A 20,639-nucleotide genomic window follows, 5' to 3' on the forward strand; every position below is an offset into this window, starting at 1 on the left:
TCCAAGGGCTTGTTTCAACTTACATCTTTCAGTGCTATGACAAATTCTTCTCACTGTGTCACATCTCCTGTCTCATCTTCAGCACCTTCCTCTTCCATTTCTATAATATTGCCTTCAAGTTCATTTCCTTGTACAGTTCCTCTGTATATTCCTTCCACCTTTCAGCTATCCCTTCTTTGCTTAGTACTGGTTTTCCATCTGAGCTCTTGACATTCATACAGTTGCTTCTCTTTCCTCCAAAGGCTTTGTTGATTTTCCTATAGGCAGTATCTATCTTTCCACTGGTTATATACGCTTATATAGATCTGGTATTTGTTGCCACATGCTTAATTGTATTTTCTGCAGCTTTAGATACGCATGTTGCACTGTTGTCTGATTGGGATGTGCTGAAACTGTGAATGATGTTTATGGTACTCATTTTACCTATACTATTTGTTTCTGTTTTTATGTCTCCATGCAAAATTATATTAACAGTTTTGGATGACACTTTATGTTGAACTTCTGTTATTTTACTTGAAAAAATAACCATGCTACAACTAGGTGATTTAAATACACAAAAATGATCAATTCATTTCTGGTGTCAAGCCCTATTAATTATGCAGCTGATGTTTCAATGAGTTTGTCTTCTGTAACTCTGCTGAAGTCATGCCTTAATTTAAACTGTGTTCCTTTTCTGTCATAAATACATGGTTCCACCATTTAACATTCTATGTGACTACTCTGAATTCACACTTACATGCCTGTCAGATGGTTCTTCAAACCACCTTAAGACTGTTTCTTTACTATTCCACTCTCTAACAGCATGTGGAAAAAATGAACACTTAAATCTTTATGTGTGAATCCTAGTTTCCCTTACTTGATTACAATGATAATTTATCCCCAAGTAGGTTGGTGAAAACAAAATATTTTCACAATCAGAGGGGAAATTTGTTCATTGTAGCTTCATGAAAAGATCTCACTGCAACACAAAAAAGGCCTTTGCTTTAATGATTGCCAGCCCAATGCACTTATCATATCCATGAGACTTTCTCCCATATTTCATGATGATAAAAATGAGCTGCCCTTCTTTGGAATTTTCTGATGCCCTCCATCAATCCTATAAGGGCAGGCAGTAACTTAAGTAGCCCTGCTGCAATTTCAAAGTGTTCTGCGAATAAAACAAAGTCTTTGATTTGTCTTCTCCACTGTATTATCTCTGTGATCATTCCAATTTAAGTTTGTTTTTAATTGTAATCCCTAGGTATTTAACTGAATTGACAGCCTTTAAAGTTGTGTGAACTACCGTATAATCAAAACGTAATATATTTATTTTTGTGCTAATGTGGATGACCTCACACTTTTTCTTGTTCCAAGACAGTTTCTACTTTTTGTGCCAAATGGATATTGTGTCTAAATCATTTTGCAGTTGGTTTTGCTCTTCTGATGATTTTATTAGACCGTTAGTGACAGCATCATCAGCAGACAATTAAGAGTGTTGCTCAAATTGTCTTCTAAATTGCTTATATAGATTAGGAACAGCAAAGGATGTATAATACTTCCTTGGGAAATGTTGGGTAATTTTTCTGTTTTAAGAATCAAATTTTCACTCTGCAGCAGAATCTGTGTGCCAGACTGTGACTCGAATGTGGAGCCTTTATCTGTCTTGGGCAACTGCTCTACAAACTGAGCTATCCAAACATGACTCATGACCTGTCCCATAGCTTCGCTTTCACCAGTACCTCATCACCTACCTTCCAAACTTCACAGAAGCTCTCCTGCAAAACTTACAAGACTAGCACTACTTGAAGAAAGGGTATTATAGAGACATGGTGTAGCCACAGCTTGGGGTTGTTTCCAGAATGAGATATTCACCCAGTAGCGGAGTGTGCACTGATATAAAACTTCCTGATAGATTAAAACTGTGTGTTGGACCAACACTCAAACTTGTAGGAGAGCATCTGTGAAGTTTGGAAAGTAAGAGATGAGGTACTGGTGGAAGTAAAGCTGTGAGGATGAGTCTTGAGTTGTGCTTGGGCAGCTCACTTGGTAGTGCACTTTCCTGCAAAAGGCAAAGGTCCCAAGTCTGAACCTTAGTTTGGCACACAGTTTTAATTTGGCAGGAAGTTTCATATTAGTGCATACCCTGCTGCAGAGTGAAAATATCATTCTGGAAACACCCCAGATGTGGCTACACCATGTCTCCGCAATATCTTTTCTTCCAGGAATGCTAGTCTTGTATGTTTCACAGAAGAGATTCTGTGAAGTCTGGAAGGTAGGTGATGAGATACTGGTGGAAGTAAAACTGTGAGGGTGGGTCATGAGTTTTGCTTGGGTAGCTCAGCTGATAGAGAACTTGCTCACAAAAGACGAAGTACGAGCGTTTGAGTCTTGGTCCAACACACAGTTTTAATTGGCCAGGAAGTTTCACTTCTATTTTACTTATTCATTTTCCATTACTATCTGCAATGACCTATGTGGCAGGAAATCATGAATCCAGTTGCACAACTGAAGCAATTTCTGTGAAAATTGATTAGAAGTATCATGTGAGGAGTGGCATCAAAAGCCTTCTGGAAATCTAGAAATATGGAATCAACATTAAACAATAATATGGGAATTCATACCAGTTCAAAAGAATATTACAAGTGTACCTCATTAGCGAATTTCTCTGCAAATTATCTGAGTATCTAGATTGAAGGATTGGTAAGTTCTTTTATCTACATGGTGTACATGGCAAGTAGTTGTGTGCTTTGCACACTTGCATGACAAGAAAGAATATACTGATAATAGGCCACATTTTCTGTGAAAAATAAAATTGTAATCAAGTAATATTAATCCACCAATTGTAGGTTAACAGCAGCTACACATTATAGTATAGTATAGTATAACTCAGAAAGCAACAGATTTTTTTTTCAAAACAGCAGCTTTCTTTGTAATTTATTCAGTTATATTTAGCTGTTACCAGCATGAATAGCATGATCTGATGTAGTGATAATTTGCTGTTAATAAACATTCATTCCTTTCTTCATTCATTAATTCTTATGGCATGTTAAGTAGATCCCCTTGAGAAGGGGAATATTCAAGGTTGTGGAATGAGTCAAGTTATACATTAACATGAGACAAAGACATCACAGAAATTTATTCTCTGTACTGTATTAAAAATAAACTATCACAATAAATTAATTGTGAAGACTAAATTAATAGCAAAGCTGCTACTTAAAAAAAAGCTGCTGTTCCTCAGATTTAATGCAGTTTATCTACCATTAGTAGCGTAATATTGACATGTTTACAATGGTGTTTTTCAAAGAAAATATTTTTTACATCTACACTGTCAGTCACACTAATGTGAAAACCTGTCAAAAGCCTGAATAACCACATTTTGCAGTGCAAGACATGTAGGAAGAGAGTCCGTGAGGTTTTGGAATGTACCACCAGGGATGTGGAGCCATGCTAACTTCGGTGCTGTGGCCAGCTGTGCTAGGTTTGTCAATTGAGGCTCAATGGTGTGAACAGCCCAATTGAGGTGGTTCTACAGATTCTTGATTAGCTTTAAATCCAGAAATTTTGTGGCCAAGGGAGTATGGTAAACTTATCCTAGTGCTCTTTGAACTACACATGTAAACTGTGAACTGTGTAACACTTTGCTTTTTCTTTCTGGTAGATGCCATCATTTTGAGGGGCAAAATAACTTCATTTAGGGATGGACATGGTCCCTCAGAACAGATGCACACTTATGTTGATCCATTGTGTCTTCTAGAAGGATGAGATTAGCCAGGAAATATCACAAAAACGTTCTCCAGGTCATGATGCTCCTCTTTTCCAGCCTGGACCCTTTGCTTTCAGATGTTCCACATCATGCATGCCAGCAGACAACTATCTGATGGAGCATAAAATGTGATTCATCTGAAAAGTCCTCCTGTTACCACCACTTAGTGGATGTCCAGTAACAGTACTGCCATGCATGCATGAATGAGACACATGCTGTGGAAGCCCATACTCAGCAAAGTTCGCTTAACAGTCATTGAGGAGATACTGTTGGTAGCAGCTTTGTTCATCTGGGTAGTCAGCTGCTCAGCATTTTCATTTCTATTCTCCCATACACATCTCTGCAGTAATTGTTCACCCCTGTCATCTATGGCCTGTGGTGTAACATAGCTGCCTTGGAGCTGGTTTTGGATAGTGCCATTTTGGCATGCGCAGTATACTTTAACCATGGTGGCACACAAACAGTTTACAAACTTAACTGTTTCAGAAATGCTTCCATCCTTGGTCCAAAAGGCAATGATCATGCCCTTTTGGACAACAGGTAAATCACTCTGTTTCCACATTATGATGATTGCACAGGTTCCTGCTTCTCCCCAACATGCTTTATGTACCTTCAATCGCTTGTGCTGCCACCTGCCATCTGTGGGTTGTTGTTGCACATTGATGTCAAACATATACAGTGGTCACATTAATGTGACTGGGCCATGTATAAATACTAAGTCCTGTATATACTATGTTATTACTTGTCACACAATTTTATAACTAACATTGCTACTTGCCATCCATCTTACAGAACTTTTGAATCCCTGGATCTAGATATTCTGCTAATTTGTATGAAGTGTGGCTAATGAAGTATGCTTTTAATTTTCTGTAATGGAAATTCCTTGAGAGAGCAGTTCATAAAGTAAGTGAAAAGCAAACTACTCATATGAAAATGGTTCAAGCATAATGGTTGGATCACAGTAATATATAACAGAAAATACATATTCACACATACAGCCATACAGACACACAAATATTTGAGTGTCTGTGATGTTCTGTGTGTACTATTGCCAGAAAAAGAACTAGTACTTGAAAGGTAGTGTGAATACTGTTTTGTCCTATGTGTTACTGTGCTCCATGCATTGATTTGCTGTAGGTGAGTGGGTGCTTTTCCCTCATATTATGTGTTTTTTAAATTTTCTCTTGAAGTGATACAGATTCCTAATTTCTTGCTTTGTACTGGATAGCAGATTATTGAATTCTAACCATCAGAGTACATAGCACTATTCTGAATGCTGGACAAGGGGGAAAGTCTGCATGAAAATTATTTCTGCATCTTCTAATGTGACCATGTATTCAGTCAAAAAACTGTTTTTATGTCTTGTGTTGTGACTGTGTGTTCAGTTGAAATGGTTTTCTACAAAGTTTTCTACAAGGTTTCTACAAGATGTATGGTTATCTATTTTAACATTCTTCGCAGTGCTCACTTCTGCTGAACAAACAATGTATTTTCTTCAGGAGCTCTGCCCCAGAAGATAATGCCACAGGGGGACTGGAAATACAGAAAATAAACCAACACTATTGTCTTTTGACCAACACAATGAGATATGCTTCTAAAGGACATAACTCACTGAACTGAGCTTCTTGATTAGTTTGTCCTTGAGTTGACTCCATTTGAACTTCTTGTTGTATAAAGATTAAATTTCTATAATTTCTTTGACTTTTGTTAATGTATATCGTGACTTGTTTCACATCTCCTTTGTGATGATATCTGCAGAATATGATGAATAAATGAATGAAACCATATGAAATGGTTCTATAGCAAGAGTTTCCTCCTTTGTTAGGAAGATAATACTATGTGTTGGATATCTATTTCTCTATACTAGCATTATGTGACACATATTACTGTGCAGCCTGAAGACTGAAATTTAACTTGTTATTGCAGATTTTTAATTATTGCATGTTTTAATGAAGGATTTTAAGTGTGTGATATATCCAGGGTTACATTCACTAATGTTTTATTTTTTTGTGACATCTAGTAAGTTGATCTTTTGTTGTGTCAGAGTCTAACTTATGTGGGCTGCTGTGGAAGTTTTTAAACTGACGGTAATTCCCCCCCCCCCCCCCCACCCCCCCCACCCCCGTAGAGGTACATGTTGTCTGAATTTATTATGAAAAAAACCTACTTTTTCTAACCATGACTAAAGGTCTGAAATACAACCCTGTACATTCACTAATCAGCTTCCCTTCCCTTCCCAGCATTGTTTAGGTGTAGGCTGTGTGTAGTGAAATTCCAACTATTGATAATGATTAATTGCTCTAGCAGAACAGACAAGTCAGCTGTTGTTACTATTTCCAATCCTGAATTAAACTGTTTCACAATGATATTAAGTTATGGCTGACTGTGACACAGAAACAACCAGACAAAGTGCCTGCTGGTGACCAAAGTCAGGGAGGCTATCTTGTCATGTGCCCTGTTTTTCAGTCACCAATTAGATCTCAAAAGTAATTTATTATCTGTTATCTGACTAGACTGAAACACAACTGATATTGTGGTGATGAGGCTGAAATTAGATGCTTAGTCAAGAGGTGCCACAGTCCATCCAATAGTGGAAGACAGATGCTGCTTTACTCAAGTTGCAAGCAGGCCCAGCCAAAACACAAATAATCCAAAAAATAACTTGTGTACCACAGAGCTCTTTCTCAATACTTTCATTGGCCATGAAGACATTTGCTTGAGGAGAGAAGTGAGACTGGACTGGCTGCCACTTGGCTTTAACTCCGCATGCTGGTGGCCTCATGTGACCAGCTCAGGATCTATGATATTTCGAAACTGGGGCAAAATTTTGATATTTGAGATAGGATGTCAAAAATTTAAAAAAATCGATTTTAAAAAAATATATTCATTTTGTAGTGCACATCTTTCTGAAAGTTTGACGTGTAAAACACATATGATCTAGGAAATGTAAGACATGTTATTTGGTCTTAAGTGAGCCAAAGTGCAGCCCATGCCTCTTCACACATTGTTCTTCTATTGCACGTCACTGTGTTTTGTTATGTGGAATTCAAATGTGTATATTTTATAGTAGAAACCATCAGACCTGTATTCAGGACAGAATAAATTAAAATGTCGTGTGGTCCCTCTCCTACTCCCAGTCAGTCAGTCTGTTTAACATCCTACTCTCCTTACAAAAAAAAGTGACAATTTATACTGGATGGGATTATTTGTGACTGGGAGAACAAGAATTCTTCATAAACTTTGTGCTCTTTATTGCCTATTAGCTAATAACTTTCTCTTTTGTGTGACATACAATTAAATGTAGAGAACAGAAAACCATTAAACACAGGAAACAAACAAGACATTACACATTTCTTCAATCCTTAGGTTCGAGCGCTTTTTTTTCTCTCTAATTTTGCTACAGATTTACACAGCATGCTTTCCTTTCTGCAAAAGAATCTATTACCTCATCGAAGTATGTCAAACCTTTTGCTACATGGAAAATCAAAATGTTGCTGTCCAATATGGAAACAGCTCTTAATACAAGTAGCACCCAAGAGTGGTGTGGTTTCTCTATTTGATTATGTCTATTTTGTCACTGTCAGCTAGATAAAGTGAAATAGGCCTTTCTAATATTGCAGCAGTTGTAACACATGCCAAAAAGCAAGACTGTTTTAGCCCAAATGGTCATTTTTATCTACCTCATTTACATAAATAACATGACAGAATATAATTCACAAAGTGCCAATATCAAATGCCTATTAGACATATTACAAGCAAAAAATTTTATGTTAGGAAATAGTTTCACATTTCATTCATAAGCTCCAGTTTCTCAAGCATGAGATTGAAAACTTGTAGCAGTACAAAATTTTTATATAAATTTGGAATCGTTGTATTCTTCCATATAATTTGTGTGATATCCCCATTTCTTCTCCTTCCTCATTCTAACAAACAATCTTGTCATCACTAATTCTGTAACTGTTACTGCCATTGTCAATACTTATTCTCTGGTTAACTTCACAAACCATGCCAGAACACTGATTAGTTATCTCACATTTATTCTCACATTAGGTGATATTAGATTAGATTAGATCTACTTTCATTCCAATTGATCCATAGTGAGGAGGTCCCCCCAGGATGTAGAACATGTCAGAAATGTAACAATACATGACAAATATTTACAACTAAAACAAATAAGTTAATGTACAATTCCACAGGTCCCAAGTGGAATGATCATCATTTTTTAATGAACACTATATGAAAGAGTCATTTTACAAATACTAATGCACTGAATTTAAAATAAAAAGTTTTTTATTTATTTATAAGGTAATAAACATTACAACTACTATAATACTTATTTACAATGAACACATTACTGCACTGAAATGGTGCAGAAGTTAGATTGTACTTACACACACATACCCCCCCCCCCCCCCCCCCCCACACACACACATATATATATTTACAATGAACACATTACTGCACTGAAATTGTGCAGAAGTTGTATTGTATATAATAGAGGGAAACATTCCACGTGGAAAAAATATATCTAAAAAGAAAGATGATGAGACTTACCAAACAAAAGCGCTGGCAGGTCGATAGACACACAAACATACACACAAAATTCAAGCTTTCACAACAAACAGTTGCTTCGTCAGGAAAGAGGGAAGGAGAGGGAAAGACGAAAGGATGTGGGTTTTAAGGGAGAGGGTAAGGAGTCATTCCAATCCCGGGAGGGGAAAGACTTACCTTAGGGGGAAAAAAGGACAGGTATACACTCGCACACACACACATATCCATCCGCATATACACAGACACAAGCAGACATTTGTAAAGGCCTTTACAAGGCCTAGTCCTAAGCTTAGCAGTTAAGCTTTACCAGGTAGCCATTGCTATGTGTCAGGCGCTCCGTCCATATTTATACGGGGACCCTTCCTTTTTCACGTGCTTTGTTTGGTTTGAATGGATTGGTTATTTTTCTTTGATCTGATAAGTGTCGTTCTCTTTGTTATAGGTGTTTATGTCAGTCTAAGCTGAAAATGCATTACTGTACTGTGGCATTCTGATGAGTGTTTAAGGCCTGTCGCCGTTCACAGCATGGCTTCCTTTTTTTTTTTTAAAAAAGAGGAATCGTCTCATTGGCGATACAATGGCAAGAGACTGCTATTTGGTGTTACTTACACAAGAACCAAATAATAGACTGCGTATGATAGATGACGTTCTGAACGAGAGTTAAGCGAAAATTTTTCTCCGTTTGAAAATCTTTGCAGATGCCTCTTTAGTACATTACATTCTGCACAATTAGAGTCATCTTAGATTTAAAAATCTAGTCAATTGCCTTGCTTCATTTCTGACTGTATCACTATTAGGCATAAGAATAATATGAATATAAACATGACATGATATGTATATTCTTCCGTGTTTGCTGTTGTCTCACTCTAGTTTCGTAGTTTATTAGGCAGACAGGATTTAAATGAGATAGCAACAAACACGAAGCAATACATGGCAAAATGTTTATATTCATATTATTCTGCATGTGATTCACAATTCATAAAAGTTCCTATTAGCAACCATCTCTTCTCACAGGTAGGAAAAAATTCAGAACGTAGAGTTGGCCCTATTGACAAATATCCCAAACAGTCTTGCCAGTCGAATTTTTGTAGTACATTGAAATGCTGCTACATTCAAAGATGAACAATATGGAATTTGTATTTACTTCATTGGATAATGTATGAAAATGCAGTGGTCGAAACTCGGGGCGGAGAAAAAAGCTCATCTTCCACATTTTTTTTATATTTATTTACTGACGCACAGGTTTTGGCGCCAGTATTTATCATTGTTCCTGCAAAGCATGCCTGTATAGCGCTACATATATTCGACGGCAGAAGTTAGTTGTGGCGGCACCTACCAACATTTTTCAGAACTTCCGCTTACTTTGCACTCGATTCTAAGCCGCAGGCAGTTTTTTGGTTTACAAAAACTGGAAAAAAAGTGCGGCTTAGATTTCAGTAAATACGGTAAGTAATCCTGATTTTAGTTTATAAAAATTATTTTTTATTATTTTATTTTTTGTTATTTTATTTTATTTTTATTATTTATTTATTTTTATAAAAAATAAAATAAGTAAATGTTTTTTCATTTCTTTCAAACTTGAAAAACTTGTGTTTTTATCAACCACACTCAGCTATATTTTTATGTTTGAATTTCAATATAATAAAAATGACAAATTTAGCAGTTTGATGGCACAAAAAACACTGAAGCAATTCTACCTATTACCAAATGATTAAGACAACTGCTTTTTTGTCTAGAATAATTTTTGTTGAAAAGAGGTGAATTATGTTGTAGGTCCTATGTCTCGTATACAAGCTTACATTTTACTACATATGAGTCCCTCACTAGGGTCATCAGAACATTATCATTGTCTAGTAACAAACACTATCTGGACAATTGCATTGCAATGGTGATAAGGTTTCTTACTATGATTTTCCCATCTTGAGGTTGATGAACTTACCTGTTTACAAGTTTATAATGACACATGTATTAATGTGCTTGCACTGAGTTTCAAGTGGAAATAACTGTTTAGTGTTGTTTATAGATGAAGTATCTCGCTAATTGTGTGAAGAACCTTTGATATAGGACACATGAACATTGCCAAGGTACGAAATATTAGTTCTTGTCAGTAGCTGTAACATCTGCTTAAATTCAAAGATAACTATCAGTGAAATGAGACATTGTGAAGGAATGGAAGTATTTCAGAAGAGAGTCAGATACACATAACCTAATAACACGGAATTAGTCATATAAAATAAGTATAAGATGGAATTGTTTAGGTTATAATATTTTAAATTCAGGTGTTTTGCATTTACAGATGAGTATCTAGTAGTCTCCTTACAATTTTATTGAAGTAATGGTGAAAAAGCTTTATTGTTTCTAACACTGTGCTTAAATAGATACATGAAATAATTTATGCAAATGAACTAAAATAATGAAATTGTGTTCAGGAATGTGTAAATAAACATATACAAGTTTTATAAGAAACCAGCTTGTCTTTGACATCTCAGAATGAACTTGGTTCATTAACGGAAATTACAAAATGTTTTGATAACTGACTATGATAACTTGGGCACTATTTCAAAAACGGTTCTGAGTGGTAGAGTAGTGAGAAAACCATTTTCATAACATTTATGTTATCTATGTTGAAAAACTACTTTTTACAGAAAGTTTATGTCAGGTGTTCATATTAAAATAGTAAGCTGACAGCTTTTCCTGATATCAAAATAATTCCGATGTTAGTAATTCATTTTAATATTGCATTGATACAAATTGTAATATTAACAATTAAACCACCTCATTGATATTTGTCTTTTATGGTATTGACTAATAAAATACTTTTGTGTAGAGTGATTATTTAATTTTGATGCTATCATAGTAGTTTCCTCCTATAATGTACTAATCTGATATCAGTAAGTATCAAATAGATATCAGCTTGTTGTGAGTTTAAGCAGATTTACTTTATTTGCAACATTAAACACCATAACATAACTTGACATTTTGCAGTCCAAGCAAGTAGATATGAACACCAGCAGAACACTAAAGAAAAGCAAAGAATAAATGCATGTTAGAGATCAAATGATGTGGAATATACACTTTGTGTTTGGTTCATGCTTGTCACTACATTGCATGATAACTTCACCCCTCCTCCCTTAATGATAACAGTATCTTCTGTTAAAATGGACATGACCTCCAGATTGTATAATGACAGGCTTTGTGCTAGACACTGTTGAGTTGTCAGTGTGAGCATCTGAAGTCTGTTGTGGCTGGTCCATGAGGGCAGTGGAGCATCGAGCAAGTCAGTCCTATCAATGGAAGGTCTATCTGTTGATGCCTTTGTATCTTTGTAGGAGGTGCTGAGGGCAGATTTAAAGTGGTTCATAGAGGTTGTTGTTGGCATTCCCACAACATGAACCTTAAACATCACTTTCACTCTGCTGATAACTGGATAGGGTCTTTCATATGATGGGTGCAGTGGCTTGTGTACTGTGTTGTGTCAGACAAAGACTTGATTGAGGTGGTGAGTCTGTTCATCCCTCAGAGCAATGGGACTTAGCTGCCAAATTTGTGAATGCAGACTGTGGCTGAAATATGATGCCTCAACGAGGTTGTTTGGCATGTTTTTGAGGAACCTGCAGGGCAGCCAAATTGGTTGGCCATAGACCTGCTCTGCATTCACGGCTTTTTGGTCTTCCTTGACTGATGTGCAGAGGCCCAAACAGATGATTGTTAGTGATTCTGCCCATTGGTCCGAGTCATGACAAGGAAGGGGTACTTTTAATTGTCTGTGCATGCATTTTACTAATCCATTCTCTGCTGGATGGTATGCTGAAGTCCTAACACACTTCATGCTCAGCAGTACGGTGATTGCTTTAAATAGGTTTGACTTGAACAGTTCACCTTGGTCAATAGTAATATGTAGCAGTACTCTGAAATAGGTAATCCATCCATAAAAGAATGTGGTTACAACTGTTTCTATGCTAGTGTCAACCATAGGGAACACTTCAGGCCAGCAAGTGAAGCAGCCAATGGCTGTTAGGCAGTATGTACATCCTTTGAATGGTGGGAGAGGGCGGACAGTGCACAGATTTACAGGGTTGAATCGCTGGTTCAGTGGGACAAATGTGTCAAGGGATTCTTTGGCATGATGATGGGTTTTATTACATTGACTTGTTACACACTTGTGCACAATGTCTCACAGTTTTTGTTCATGTTGACCACATGTACACACACTTCACTAGACTCACCATACTACAAACCCTGGGATGAGTTAAGTTGTGTAATTATGCTATTGCCTGTTGATGAAAGTTACTGGTCACAAAGAGTCTTGGTTTTGCTTAACAACCTAACAGTATAACGGTGCATTTATTGATGGTAATTGGGCATGACGGAGATGCAGACCAGATGGTTATGACAGCAAATCATATAGATCAACGTCAGATTACTGTACCAAAGCAAGTGCTTCAAAAGCTATCATATGTGTGATGAGTTCCAGCCAAGAGAGAGCATCCACTGGTATATTCAGTTCTCCCTCAATATCGATAATGCAGGAGGTGAACTGTCCTACATAATAAAGGTGGCACAGTTGGCATGGTGATGGTGTGCCTGGTCACTGACTGAAAGGGTGCATCATGGCTTGTCATCTGGACCAGTGTAAACTGTTGTCTCTCAAGCCTATGGCAGAACTTGTCAATGGTGGCAAATGCTGCATGTAATTCACAATCGTGGTTTCTGTTATGATGATGATAACTTATGGCTGAAAAATTCAAAGGGCTGCCAGTGTACATCTTCTCAGTGATGCAGTATGGTACTAATTATAGAGGTACATGTGTAGACCATTAGAACAAGAGGCACCTGCAGAACTGGGTGTGCTAACAGAATAGGATCTGCAATGGTGATCTTCATTCTGGTAAATGTCAACTTGGCCTCACTAGTCCACAGCAGCGTATCATTTACTTTTGGTGACCCTTGTAGCAAGTCACTCGAAGGAGTATCTAAGAATGTGCGGTAGCAGATGAATCAGCAGTAAAATTTGATGTTGCTGAGAAATCGTTGCAACTCTCAAACTGTTGAAGTCTGTGGGAAGATAGTGATGGCCTCAGCCTTATCCTGTAGTGGCCATATTCTGTGGGCATTGATGGTATAACCCAGGAATTGGACCTCAGCTGCTCCAAATTGCACTTTGACAGGTTGATAAGTGATCCAGTTGAATGGAGATAACTAAAAGCTTGGTGTAAGTGTGTTGGTTGTTGTCATGCCTGACTTTGTCCATGAACTATTGAAAAGATGTGTGCAGTACTTTATAGTTTGAGAGGCATTCTGGAAAATTCATAGAGTCTGATTGAGGTGCAGACAGCAGGTTTAGCTATATAATTTGGAGCAACAGGTATCTGATAGAATGCATGTACCAAGTCCAATGTGGAGAAAATGCTTCTGCCATGGATATTGAAAGCGAAGTCTTCAATGTGCAGTACTAGATAATGAGCAGGGCTAGTCCTGGTGTTGAGCTGTATATAATCCCTACATGGGTCCATCTGTTATTCTTCATCAGGGCTACATGGAGTGGAGATGCCCAGCTACTGCTCGATAAGCAGCAAATTCCTTGTGCAGGCATGAAGAAACTCCTGCTTTGCTACTTTCAACTTCTCTGCTCTGTTAAATGATGAGGTCAAGTGTATACTGGCGATACTAACATGGTCAGTATGTAATACATCATCGAATGTGTTACTGAGTGATTTCCAGGAACTGCGTCAGTAGTTATACAAACAGAGAATCACGTGTGAATGTCCGCACTGTGGTATCATCTGCATAATATACACATCCATGACTAACTAAGTTTGTAGTAGCGTCAAGGAGGGAACCGTGATGGAGGTCATGGAAGAGTCCATAGAAAGAAAAAAAGTGTGGCTTGAGAACACAGTATACCACATCTGCCCCAACAAACTGCCACTTGAACTTATGAAGGAGGGCTAGATTTAGTACCAGTATGACATGACCATACACCAGAAAGGTGGCATCACTAGTGGCGAATAGATGGCTGTCATCACTGTTGTAGTGAGTAGCTGGCCAGATGGATATACTGACACATCAGCACTTGTGCCCACTAAGAACTGCAACTTCATGTAATGTTTCATGATGAGCAGTCGACAATTGTCATCTGAGGAGCCAATCACCATCATTAGTGACTTCATGATTCATTTCCCATCTCACACAGGGGACTTCATTTCCTTACCTCTGAACTAAACCATCTATGGTACCAACAGACTCTCATGGTGACATGAGAGCATCAGCACTTCCTTGGTGTGCAGTGATGATGGGACTGGTGACTGAAACACTCTGTCTGCAGGTTAGCAATTTGTGCAATAAGTTTGTGTGAATGTGGCCAGATGGCTGGTGCATGCTGTCAGTATCTTCTGTGCATTTTAAGTGGAAGATGGGTCAGTAAGATATTCCATAAAATGTTCTTGTTAATGGCTTTACTCACTAGAGTCTACAGGTAGTGCAGTAACTGCAAAGGAATGCAAACACTTAGTTCTTCAGTGCAGAGTAACTTCTCTAGCTGTTTTGTTTCAGATTGTGATGGGCAGATGAGGAAGGCATTCGTGATGGTCATGTAACAATGATGCTAGAATGTCCAGCACCTCTGTAGCCATGTCATCATTTAAAGCAGTGACAATGTAGCTGTATTTTGTGCCGTCAGCAGTTATGTGAGCTAGCACAAACTGAATCTCTAGATGCAAGAACCATAAAACCAAGTTCTGTTGCCAGAATGGTAGTGGCTTAACCATAACATGATTGATAAATGTGCCTGTAGGCAGGTCAACAGTTGATGGTTACATTCCAAACTTATGATGGTGAAATACGTAGAAGATGCATGGCATGGTTGATCAGGGTGTCTACGACCCGGGACAACCGGGAAATCCGGGAAAAACCCGGGAAATTTTTCATCCAGGAGAAAACCGGGAAAAACCCGGGAATTTTTCGGAATTCCGGGAATTTTTCATTGTTTTAGGTTTCAGTTAAATTTTTGTAATTTTGCCTGCAGAATTGATTCTCTAGCAAAGAATGTTATTGTATCCTGCTACTGGAGAATGATACTGCAGCAAGAAAGTATAAACGAGAGGGAAAAAAATAAAACTTTAGTGGCAAAGGAATGTGCAATTTACAACAACAAAACACCGTGCACGCACAAGCGTCTGCAAATAGCAAAAATATGTCAAAGGTCGTAGGGCGCAGACTGTAATTCTTCGTAACAATAAACTGCTTGCTATGAGCATGACGTCACAAATGTTCACATTAGGTTCGTTTGACCAATTGCCAGCGGTCTGTTGCACATGCGCATTTGACTCGCGTATAAGCAGTACCTTCTCCAGCTTCCCGCTACTTGAAGTTTGGCTGTTAGCTGTATCGGTAGTAGCAGCAAGCAGACAGATGCAAACGAGAAAAAATTTTCTCCCGCGCCCTAGCTGCCAGATTCACTCTTGCACAGAGTTGTAGTGGGGAGGGGGTTAACCTCCACGTGACCCGTGTTTACGTTAAGTGATTTCGCTGCTTCTCTTCGTGTACAGCTCCCACATCAAATGAAAACAAAATATATATCAGGTGAATTAAAATACATTCACATAATTACGGAGGGCAAAAATATATTATTAATTTCAGTTTTCTGATTTTATTTTATTTCCAAGTTTGTAGCAGTCAAACATTAATCGCCTTGCAGAACAGGGAAGTTAATTTTCCAAGCTTGCTAAAGAAATTTGGCTTTATTAATCTTTCCACTGAGGCAGTCATTTTATTTGAAACGAAGTGTTTCATTCTACAGTATTGCCTAGTTCCAACTGTTCACTGAATTTCAAGCGCACGTTATCATCTTCTGCCATACATGGCATTATGCCATAATAAAGAACCAAAAATGAGATCGCAGAGTACTGGTACTCCAAGAAAATTTACATCCCAAAAACCACACTGAAAAGCTTAATATCAGATGGGACCTACTGGAAAAAGCCAGTTTGCACTCAAGCCGAATTACGCATTTTAGTATAGTTTACGAAATTCCGATGCTCTTTGGAGTACCCTCTGATGACCTGTTTCTTTTATGGTGCAATGTAAGCTCTCTTAGTGCTTTATACACACGAACATGCGGGCTTCCTACACCAATACAGTTGCACACGCACAATAATGCCTGTTTTTCTGGCGCTCTCTGGCAACTGGTAAATCGAACCTATTTCTACCAGTCTCTGGATAGTATTGCGAAAGGTGGTTAGAAAAGCGTTACTTTCAAAGTAAATTTCTGAATTATGTCACGTTTGAGAAAGTGGGATGGATATCTAAATCACAGAGCGTTCGTAACTGAACAGTTTGAGGACCAGCCACTTACAAGAATTTCGAGCCGAGACATTTATGTCAGAATTTTAAATTTACTGGCACATTTGTGTGATGTATCTTAAAGTGTAACACACGCAAAAAAAAAAAAAATCAATATTACATGTGAAAACTTAGCTTCTGTTGTAGCATGTTAATCTTAGAGACCAAAATTATATGTGAAAGCTTAGCTTTTCTTGTAGATATACGGTACTGTGTACATTAATGTAAACCGTTAACTTTTCCTCTTGCGTGTTCGCGCAATGTTACCAGTGATCTTGCAATTGGCTGACTATAATACGTGTCCTATGCTCTGAATATCTGCTGTCATCGGCTGGCAAGATCTCGTGGCTTGAGATATGACTCGCTTACAAAAGGACATCGCAACCTCGGTTTCAATGCTCCGGAAACTAACACGCTGTGTTTGGTGCAATTCGCATTTATACTTTCGTAATACGAAAATATGCAGCGTATATGTTGATGCAAATCAAAGGTATTTCCAAAACTTCTCTGCACCGTCTTTTCTTTTTTTCCGGGAAGTTCTGCGCGATTGTATAAAACGTTAACCATTCAATGGATTGATAAGTATTATAGTTCCGAGGGAAAATCTACGGAAAACCTACTGTCACTTTACCACAGAAAAAGTGTATTTTCGCCCGGGAAAAAGCATACTTTTTAAACGGAATATCCGGGAGAAATCCGGGAATAATCCGGGAATTTTTTTTCCTTGTCCCCGTATACACCCTGTTGATGCAGATGTTCCTTATGTAGCACTTGATGCAGTATGGTATGAGACATCAACTAACACTGGATATCACATTGGGATCACCAAAATGTTGTAGATTTAAAACATTTACTTTCTTCACAACATAAAATACTGTAACTGTGAATTGACACTTTTCAGTCCAAGCGACTAAATATGAGCAACAATAGAATACTTACAAAAAGCAAAGAATTAATGTGTGTCAGAAATTATACATTTTGTGTTTGGCTTATGCTTGTCACTATGCTGCACAGTCACTTCAGATGTATCTCAGAGATTATACGATGAGAAGTATACACTTTGTGTTTAGCTCATGCTCATCAGTAAATAGCATTAATTCAAGCTCTTCACATCTCTTGTCATGCAGTCTCATGTTTACTTACTGCATATTGTAATAATTTTGTGCCTGCAGTGTTGTATGAAGCTATAGTCCAACCAAGAGGATTTGTATTTAAAAAAAAGAAAAAAAAAAGAAAAGAAAAAATTGTGTAATGTCAGCTAAAGCAAAATAGAAAACAGAGGCATTGTCTACTTTTTGTATTATCTCTTCTTTGCCCTCTCTATCTTTTATTCTTTCTTTCTTTTTATCATTAATTTTTCTCCCATTTTTCCTATCTGCTTATTCTGACTCATTGACTACCACCTTCTCACAGTATATTTTTGTTGGTAGTTTCTGATTCATGTTACCACGTAGAATGTTCTTTGTTCTCATTTCCTCCATTTTTTCCATTGCCATTGTTTTGTTAAAAGTTTTATGAGGGTTGACTGAAAAGTAATGCCTCCACCTTCATAAATCTCCAACAGTTGGCAGCATTGGTATGTGGTAAGACTCTTCTCTATAGCTCCATCTGGTGGGAAGCCTTAGCATTGAATGGTTGTGTTGTCACAGTGTAAAGTATAGAATCCTTCGCAGATGATCAGTCAATGCTATTTAAGCAATGTGTAGTCATTGAATTCTTGACAGTAGAGAATGAAAGCAGTTTATGTGATTGTGTTGATGTGAGTACTGTGCGTTGTTGGGCAAGTGAGTTTAAAGATGTTGAGGTGGGAACATCTGACCTGTGTGACAAACAAAGATTTGGACGTCCTGTGACAGCAACCACTGAGTTTCACAAGCAAAATGTTGACAGATTGATTCACGACAATCGTCATATCACTCAGAGAGAAATTTCAAGCACAATCAGCATTTCACAAGAACATGTGGGTCACATTATTGCTTTGCTTGGCTATTGGAAGATCTGTGAACGATGGGTACCCCGGATGATGGCTCCTGAAATGAAAGTGCACAGACTTGAAATTTGCAAGAACTTATCTCACATTATGGGAATAAAGGTGACACCTTTCTCCATTCAATTGTGACATGAGACGAAATGTGGGTACACCATCATGATCAGGAGACGAAACGTCAGTCTATGGAATATCGACACCAAGACTTACCCCAGAAAAAGAAATTCAAGATGCATCCCTCAGCTGGAAAAATCATGGCCACAGTGTTCTGGGTTGCAGATGGTGTTATTCATGTTGATTTCCCTGATCGTGGAACAGTAATAAATTCAGAGTGTTACATCACATCACTGCAAAATCTGAAATGACAGCTAACAAGGGTCCGAAAGGAAAAGGGAAATGTTTTCCTGCAGCTTGACAATTCCAAACCATACATTTCATGTGCCACCGCAGCAGAACTTCAGAGACTGAATCTCACTACCATACAGCATCCTTTATACAGTCCAGATTTAGCATCGTCTGACTGCCATCTGTTCCTGATAATGAAAGACGATCTGCAGGGACATCATTATGCTTCTGATGAAGACACTGAGAGTACTGTGAGACAATGGTTGCAGAAACAGAGTGTAGACTTCTTGTGTAATGGCTTCAGAAAACTTGTTAATTGTGGGCAGTAATGTATCCAGTTGACTGGTGATTATGTGGAAAGTGAAAAGAGGTAATTAATGATCACATTCTAAGGATTATTTCTGCATTTGATTTATCAAAATATTCTTATCCAAAGCCAATTAATAAAGGTGGAGGCATTACTTTTCATTCAACCATCATATATGTCTTTCTGCTCTTCAAAATAAAGTTGTTAATGGTCTTCCTCCTCATTAGATTCACCAGTATTACAGCATTACCATTTACCTTTACAGAGTTCAATATTTTATTTCTGAGTATTTATTTCTAAAGAGAAGAATTTATTGTGTTATCAACTGACTTTCCATGTATGTTGTTCTGTTTTCAAATGCTAATCAATACAATAGTTCATTTTTATTGGAAAAAAGTCTTTGTATTACATAATGTTTTAGAGACATACTCATATTTACTAAATGATGATGTTTTGCATTCAGTGTTCCATGCTTCACTTTCTGCAAATCAAACAGTGATGCAGTTCTTTTAGTTTTACATATTGCAAATAAAATCTTTCATGAAAAATTATAAATGAAAGCCAATCTTTTTTAATTTCAGAGCAGCCATTCACTGAAATTGGGAAGAGGGCAAGTGATCATGTTTTTAAACGTAAGTTTTGATTAGATTAATGGTCTTAACAGTTATTTTCACTTTATAGCAAAAATTCATTGTAATCAATACCTATGTAGAATTTAAATGATGAATGTAAAATCCAGAGTAGTTAGATTTATTTTGTATGAAAAGAAAAATAATGTACATTACGAACTGCTTTGTGACTATAGTTGTTGTTGCACAAACATTTATTTATATTTGTCAGCCAAAAGATATTACATTTACAGATTACATGCTGAACCGAGAAAAACCAGAAGAGATTACTGACGGAGAAATGGATGACACAGACACAGGTACTACAAAATATTTTGCTTTTACTAACCTTGTGATGTCACACTTTTTTGCTCTCTCTCTTTGTCTCTCTCTCTTTTTCATTACTAATTTTGAATATACACTCCTGGAAATGGAAAAAAGAACACATTGACACCGGTGTGTCAGACCCACCATACTTGCTCCGGACACTGCGAGAGGGCTGTACAAGCAATGATCACACGCACGGCACAGCGGACACACCAGGAACCGCGGTGTTGGCCGTCGAATGGCGCTAGCTGCGCAGCATTTGTGCACCGCCGCCGTCAGTGTCAGCCAGTTTGCCGTGGCATACGGAGCTTCATCGCAGTCTTTAACACTGGTAGCATGCCGCGACAGCATGGACGTGAACCGTATGTGCAGTTGACGGACTTTGAGCGAGGGCGTATAGTGGGCATGCGGGAGGCCGCGTGGACGTACCGC

The 20,639-nt window shown here is 37.8% G+C and overlaps 1 protein-coding gene across 3 annotated transcripts in view; it reads left to right on the forward strand.

The window, feature by feature from the left end:
- The window catches only part of LOC126092316 (uncharacterized), a 187,573-nt gene that overhangs the window by 87,732 nt on the left and 79,202 nt on the right, over window positions 1-20,639 (forward strand). For all 3 annotated transcript variants that reach the window (XM_049907846.1, XM_049907848.1, XM_049907849.1), the window contains exons 4-5: window positions 19,854-19,904; window positions 20,135-20,200. In XM_049907846.1, the coding sequence (XP_049763803.1) occupies window positions 19,854-19,904; window positions 20,135-20,200 (117 nt within the window). The remainder of the gene's footprint in view (window positions 1-19,853; window positions 19,905-20,134; window positions 20,201-20,639) is intronic.

The sequence above is a fragment of the Schistocerca cancellata genome, chromosome 7 (genome assembly GCF_023864275.1).
Source record: "Schistocerca cancellata isolate TAMUIC-IGC-003103 chromosome 7, iqSchCanc2.1, whole genome shotgun sequence".
NCBI lineage: Eukaryota > Metazoa > Arthropoda > Insecta > Orthoptera > Acrididae > Schistocerca > Schistocerca cancellata.